The sequence below is a fragment of the Triticum urartu genome, chromosome 3A (genome assembly GCF_056163025.1).
Source record: "Triticum urartu cultivar PI428250 chromosome 3A, HENAU_Tu73, whole genome shotgun sequence".
Lineage (NCBI taxonomy): Eukaryota > Viridiplantae > Streptophyta > Magnoliopsida > Poales > Poaceae > Triticum > Triticum urartu.
In genome coordinates, this window is record NC_141875.1 from 697215470 (window position 1) to 697223267 (window position 7798).

Consider the following 7798-nt stretch of genomic DNA (forward strand, 5'->3'; position numbering starts at 1 on the left):
GGGAAACAGACGTGTCGGGTCTACACGGAGGGGATCTTGCTGTGGGTTTGCCTAGAGGGGGGAAACGGATCCGGCCTGCGCCTGCCACCACGCTTCCACAACCATAGGAGGGCCCACCGCAACACCTGGCGGCATTGCTACCCCCCAGGTACCCCGTCCCGTCTAACCCTGACACAGACGACCGCCGGGTCTAGCCCTTTGACTTTTGCCAGACGGAGTTTGACCGTTGGACCTTTTCACCTGGTTGTCATAGCCCTAGCCATAGCTACACCCCCCAACACAGTCCCGGCCCAACCCACCCCAAGATTCCCTCCGCGTCGGCACGACGTGGCCGTTTCCCCCCTCCGGGACACGGCGACAGCGACGCCCGTGAGGGGGGCACACCCCGGAGCTGCGTGTCGGGTGCCTGCGCCTGCCACCACGCTTCCACAACCGTAGGAGGGCCCACCGCAACACCTGGCGGCATTTCTACCCCCCCCCCCTCCCACAGGTACCCCGTCCCGTCTAACCTCTCCGTGACACGACGGAAGCAAGGCCCGTGTGGGGGGCAATCGATATATGTTTTCTGTACATTTAAGGCACATTTAAGTTAATGAAATTAGTTTTGGAAAAAAGAAAACAAATAAAATATTAAAATATTATTAGAAATCTATGCCTACGGCAAAGTCGTCGGCATAGCTACGGCCACGAAACGGTAGAGCCCTGAATCGATGACGTGGCGTAGGGCGGGGATCGATGACGTGGCAAGATCCATGGGCCAGGCCTATGCCGACGGCAAGGCCGTCCGCATAGATATGCCACCCCACGGGACCGGCAAGCGACGCGGATCGATGACGTCGACATAGCTATGTCGACGGCCACCGTTAGCCTGTCGGCATAGCCTGACGCCGTCAAACGGCTGTCGCCGCCTGGATAGCCGGGCCCACGTGATATGCTGACGGCCTTCCCTATGCCGCCGGCCGCCGTAGGCATATTTCTCGCGACGCCGACGGCTAATCTATGCCGACGGGGCCCGTCGGCATAGATGGATATACGCCGACGGCCTTTCTGCACCGTCGGCCTTAGCTGGGCCATCGGGATATGCCTATCTAAGCCGACGGGGGCCGTCGGCATCGCAAGTTTTTTTGGTAGTGTTATAGAGCTTGGGTTGTAACTTTGCTTAGAAAGGTAGTGCTTCCATTGAAGTAAACGATGGTGTTGAACAAGTTTTTCAATCTATGAAAGGGTTACATCAAGGGGATCTTCCATAACTTTATTGCGTATTATATTTAATACAATGGTTGGCAAGTTAAGTATCTTCATTAACATAGGTAGTCAGATTAGACGTCTTACCGCTCATCTAGTTGATGATGGGCTGTTTATTCTTAGATGTTCGAATGGAGCAAATATGAAGCTTGTTGTTAATTTCGCCTGTACGCAGGATGTGCGTGCGACGTGCCATCGAGGTTGAACCCCCGATAGCTGGTTGTTGGTTTGCATAATGAAATCTATATCGAAGACTTGGAGATCAGAAGTTATATATCTGCTTGTTGACGAGCTTCCAAAAATGAAGCATCAAATAACTGTTGTGAACTTTTTCCACATAACACATATCTTCATGCCCCTCTACTACTTGATATGGTCTTTGCACTTGCCTCGTGCTGCCTTGCTTTCTTTCCGCTCCAACTTCTCTGGACCTTCTCTCTCAAAAAAAAAAAAAAATCTCTGGACCTGGTGGCTATGACGTCCAAGACTTAAAGTTTTCAGGGCGATAGACGCCCAGCCTCAGATGATCCATCTGACAAAAGCAGGAGAGAGTCCGAACATCCGGAACAGATATAGGCTGATCGGTGCACGTGCAGCCCGTGCCGCTGTGGGGCGTCGCCACCGGCAAGCTCACCCGATTCACCACCTCCTTTTACCTTAATCAAGGTAAACCGTGCAATCAGTGGCGCTGATTTCACTTTGTTCCTCGGGCATTATCCTCCGACGAGAATTTCCAATCCCCTCGACAACAGCCAGAACATCTTCAAGTAAAATTCCCGCAAAAAAGAGAGTAAAATTTCAGCAGGGTCACGTCCGGCGATGACTGAGCCGTGGGGGTTGAGTTTGACACATACATGATTATTGAGGTCGACACCAGCAAAAGCCCAAACAAAGAAACAAACACGTACAGCTTCTGAGGACTTCCTCAACTCCATGTATTGTTTGGCCGTCCTTTCCCCAAAAAATGTATTGTTTGGCTGTTTGCTTTATTTATCAAGTGGGACAAAAGGCTGTTTTGATTTGAAAAAAGAAACAAACACCACAAACATGCTAGCATGCTGACGGAATAACATATGCTGCAGATTTGGTCAGACAGCACATATATAGTATACCTTGCTCTCATCTACGTAGGAGATCGCGCAGAAAGGTGTCGCGGCGTTGTCGTTTGGCTTATAGTTTTCTGTTCAACGGACATTACTAGAGGCCATTGCAACCTGTAAACAGGATGGGCGTGCAATGTCGGAAGATTTCGAAGCTAGTTGTTCGTGTGCATCGCGAAATATTTGTCGTAGGTTTCAACGTCAGAAGACAGAAGTTATATATGATGTGTGTTTGTTCACGAGCTTCCAAACAAAACGTAGCAAATGGCCGCTGTGAGCTTTTCCCGCCGAATACTCTTCATGCTCCTCTGCTACTCCATATGGTCTCTACACCTACCTCGTGTTACCTCCCTTTCTTTCAGCTCCAACTTCTCCCAGCCCGGCTACGACGCCAGGGACTTCAGTTTCCAGGGCGACGCATACTATGACTCCCAGTCTCAGATGATCCAACTGACAAGAAACGGTGAGGGTCCAAGCATCCAGAACAGCGTAGGCCGAGTGTTCCTCGCCACGCCCATGCCATTGTGGGATAACGTCACCGGCGAGCTTGCCCGCTTCACCACCTCCTTCACCTTCCAAATAAAGGTAATCAGTGCAAACACTGGCGATGGCTTGACATTCTTCCTCGGGCATTATCCTCCGACGAGCAAACTTGACGGCGTCGGCGGTAGCCTTGGCCTCTTCAACAATGGCGTCGCGACTGGCGTCGTGGCGATTGAGTTTGACACGTACATTAACGCTGGGGTCGACAACAGCGGTAGCCACGTGGGCATCGACGTCAACTCCATCGTTTCCCGGGAGTACACCAATGTGGCCGTGCCAGGCAGGAACCTAACGTCCGGCCTCCCAATGACTTGCCACATCAGCTACGGTAGCGATACAAAAATCCTAGCGGCCGTTCTCCAGATCGGCGACACGACATACCGTGTCAACACAAGTCTTGACCTGAGGCAGTTCTTGCCTAGTGAGGTGGCCATCGGCTTCTCGGGTGCCACCGGTGTGGCTGTCGAGCTACACCAAATAATGTCCTGGTCATTCAACTCCACCTTGGAACCGCCACCTGCACGGAAGAACTCCAAGTTTCGGTGGAAACTACTAGTAGAAGCAACTGGACCGGTTATCGTTTTTTCGGCGATTGTGTGCATCTTTGTTGGCGTCCGACGACGGCAGCTATGCACGAGAAAGAAGCATTACAGAGCTCTTGCCAGAGGCCTTGAACATTTTGATTACCATAAGCTGGCGCGTGCAACCAACAAATTCTCACAGGAGAACAAGCTCGGGCAAGGAGGTTCCGCCTCTGTTTATCGGGGCCAACTGACAGATAGAGATGTGGCGATAAAGAGATTCAGGCCAGTAGCATCCGGCGAAGGGAGGAAGGCGTTCGAGGATGAACTCAGGATTGCCAGTGGCCTGAGGCACCGACACCTAGTCCAGATGATAGGCTGGTGCTACAATCGCAAGAGGAACCCGGTTGAGTTCATATGCTGGTGGTGGGACGACAGGTACACACGTCTCTTTCTTGTGTATGAGCTTTTGCCACAAGGTAGCCTCGATCAACACCTACACAGGGGCAAAAGTTGGTTACCATGGTCCAAGAGGTACGCATTATAATTCCATCTCGAGAGAATTTACATCATTGCATGCAACTTCATTTTTTCTTGATACATAATGAATGGTTACATGCTTTTACAAGCAGGTATGAGATCATCCTGGACCTAGGCTCTGCACTGCAATACCTCCACGTAGATTGTGAGCAAGGCCAACAATGTATCGTACACGGTGATATCAAGTCCAGCAATGTGCTCCTTGGGTCTTCATACGGTGCGAAGTTGGGTGACTTCGGCTTGGCAAGGTTTGTTCACCATGAAACTGGGTCACAGACCACAGATGTTCTGCAAGGCACTTATGGATATATAGACCCTGTGTTCCTTGACACCTGCCAACGGAACAGGCAGTCAGACATATACAGTTTTGGCATTGTCCTACTAGAGATGGTCTCTGGAAGGGATCCAACAATGTGTCTCCATGATAGGCCTCCATTGTCATCATGGGTAAGGAGTTCGTACCATAGGAATGACATCCTGGACGCCGCAGATGAGAGGCTGATAAGCGGCGAGTCCAATGTCGCGCGTCAACAGATGGAGCACATGTTACTCATCGGGCTCTTGTGCGTGCATCAGGACCCGAGCATACGACCGTCCATCACCCACACCATGGAAGCCCTGCGATCGGAGGAGCTGACATTGGACATTGTTCCCCTAGCACCGGTGACACTCTCGCTGCCATAGCCTTTGTAGTTCAGGATTTAGCCCAAAAATCAACAAAGTAATACCAGATACATGTATTCTTTTTTAGTTGATACCATAAATATATTCAATGGATACATATTAAGCCGGGATGTATTGGGAATAAGAATCGTGTGCTACAAAGTCGGATGTATGCATCAACTGATGACCCGCACAATTGAAAAGTGGCTAGATTTCCTTGATGCTAGTACAAATGCGTTTTTTATGTTTTTTATGGTTTTTAATAAATATTTTAACCATTTTTTCCCATACTGTATGCTTGTATGAAACTATAAATTACAATATCTAGTAACAAAAATACAAAGGTGAACATATTTTCACGCGCCCCCATGTGGATAGTAAATTCAAAAAATACTAAAAACAAAAAGAATATGAAATTTTGGGGTATCAAACTTGTCGATCATTTTACTCACGCACGAAGTTTCGTGAAGGAATGTCACCCGGGGTATGTGGTAGTTCAGAAACTTCATATGTGAGTAGACCAGTCGACTATGTATGTTTCAATGAAAGAATGCCACCTGGGAATCTTAGTATCCCTTTAAATAGTGCTTTGCTTTGATTTTGTCTGAAATTGTATTGATGTCATTTCTTCGTGAAACTTAATACGCATTATACCAGTCAACCATGTATGTTCCAAAAAGTTCAGTTTTTTAATATTAATTTTGTAGTATTTTCCTTAAGAATTTACTATTCATAAAGGATTCCCGTGGAGCCATGTTCCACAAATCCATGTCATAGTTTAGTTGACCAACTTAACTATAAACATAAACATACATTGCTTGTATACATAAATTGAGCCTCCTCTCTATCCACCAGCCCCCATATCAAACCATATAGTATAGTCGCATTAATCAATCAGCATATTGTTTCTGTAAAATTGAAAAAAAAAACTTAGTTACACCTAGAATAAAAATCATTATTCATGAATGAATCCGCTAATAGTTAGACATCAAAGAAGGAGCACCTCGTATTTTTTTGGTGGATCTTCACAAAAAATCAAATGATTGATATATAAACCTTATATCTATTTATGAACATGTTTCATCATTTATTCTATTGTAATTATGTTATTCTATTAGTGGAATGTCATGCATTTAGATGATTTTGTGGCACGAACAACTGATTCATGTCTATTCCTAAATTCTGCTTTGTATGTACTCTATATGGAGTTCTGACTGGTTTATTGACCCGGCTCTTAAATATCATATCACTGGTAGAAAAAGGGCCTGTTGTCCCAGTTCGTGAGGGCCTTTTGTCCCGGTTCCTGAACCGGGACTAAAGGGTCGGTACTAATGTCCTGTCCCTTTAGTCCCGATTCAATTCAGAACCGGGACAGATGGGCCTCCACGTGGCCTGTGCGCGGAGCCCAGGCAGGAGGGCCTTTGGTCCCGGTTGGTGGCACCAACCGGGATCAATAGGCATCCACGCGTCAGCATTTCTATGGCTGGGGTTTTTGTTTTTTTTTGAAAGGGGGGTGGGGGTTAATTTAGGTGTTTCATATATTGTGTTAGCTACCTATAATTAATAGAGAGAAGTGTCCTCTCTTATGTCCGTGCTTGGTCGACGCTACGTACTATACATATGTATAGAGAGGACTAGACACGCTAGCTAGCTAGTAAGCAAACGAAGGAAACAGAAGATCGTCATGAACATATATGCATACAGAGAGAAGTGATATCGACCACCTCTCCTTCTCTGAGAGATTGGTCGAACAACAAGTTGTCGTATATCTATCCGACACTACCGGCTACATATATACAATAATTATCTCTTACAAATATAATCATACGGACTCATGGTCCACATAGTATTCTCTGTCTTCAACGATCACGTGGTCAAGAAAGAATGCCGCCAATTCCTCTTGAATTGCTCGCATGCGAGCTGGTGCTAGGAGTTCATCCCGCTTCCGAAACATCTAATTTGAAGAAGGGGGTCAATACATATATATATGAATGAATGAAACTCAACACAAATGATGGTAATAAAATAAAATTGTGAATGTTGTTATTTACGTACGTCATATTGTTCGTCAGTGTAGCCCCGCTCACAGGTCGTGTGGCGGATGGACTCGCAAATGTAGTATCCACAGAAATCATTCCCTTGTTCCTGCCACAACCACTTTACAAGAAATAGAGGTCAATCAAACTGATAAGAAAGAATGCCAAATGGTATTGATGAAACTAGCGCTTTAATCAATAGGAGATGCGCGGAACATGCTACTATAGTACTTACTTTCGGGTGTCTAAATTGCAGCTTCTTCGGGAGTCCTGGAGCTTTTTTGGTGAATTTTTCCAAACCCTGCCAGACAAAGAAAACAATTACTTGATATATCAGGAAATGAACAAAGTTGCTGATATGGTGGATAATGATCGATTTAACTTACTTCTCGAGCATTTGAGTCATGTCCGCATAGTCCTGGGGATCTTTTCGTCTTGAGTCTAAGACGGTTACTAGTCCCTGCTCAAGCTTAATCTCTAGGAGAATATAGTGGAAACTGCACATGCATGCATAACTCATCAATTACATTACTATAACCTTGACTAATATATAAGGGAAACCGAATACGCACAAGATAGTAACACTCACTTGAAGTTGTAAGGAAAGAGTATTATATCTTTGTTTTCATTTATTACCAATGATCATAGCAAGTTGGCCTCGGTATCTGCGGCATGAAATTTAACCTCAGTTGCATCTATGAGATATGTGTTAATGAACCCAATATCACCGACTTGTCTTTTCTTCAATTCGGCGATCTTCAATCTGCATAATATAGTGAGGATGATTATAAATACATGCAATGAAAGAGCTGAGCTATATAGAGAGACTTAATGACAGAAGTAGTACTACTTACAAACAGTAGAAGGTGACCGTTGCTTTATCGAGGGCCAATTGATTGAAAAACTGAAAGAACTCCTCAAATGGAACAGGCAACAGTTCAATTCCAACGAGGTCATGCTCCATTTTAACTCTCACATACAAAGTACTCCTCCCCCCAGACTCGCTGCAGATTTTCAAGTACCAATCATGCAATCTTCGCATCATCGTTGATAGAGATCTTTCATCTTTGACGAGAGGCTTCCCGTACTCGTATCTTTGTATCTGCACCTCCATGAAATCATAATGTACATCGTCGGGCAGGTAATCGCC

At 46.0% G+C, this 7798-nt stretch overlaps 1 protein-coding gene across 1 annotated transcript; it reads left to right on the forward strand.

The window, feature by feature from the left end:
- The first annotated feature begins 2609 nt into the window (after window positions 1-2609).
- Window positions 2610-4633, forward strand: LOC125547243 (L-type lectin-domain containing receptor kinase IX.1-like). The gene is made up of 2 exons (XM_048711198.2): window positions 2610-3943; window positions 4042-4633. The coding sequence occupies exons 1-2, from the start codon at window positions 2610-2612 to the stop codon at window positions 4631-4633; spliced, it is 1926 nt and encodes a 641-aa protein (XP_048567155.2).
- The last annotated feature ends 3165 nt before the right edge of the window (window positions 4634-7798 follow it).

Coding starts and splice junctions, on each gene's coding strand:
- LOC125547243 (XM_048711198.2), top strand. CDS start 2,610: ATGGCCGCTGTGAGCTTTTCCCGCCGAATACTCTTCATGCTCCTCTGC. Junction 3,944..4,041: donor TGGTTACCATGGTCCAAGAG/GTACGCATTATA, acceptor TTTTACAAGCAG/GTATGAGATCATCCTGGACC.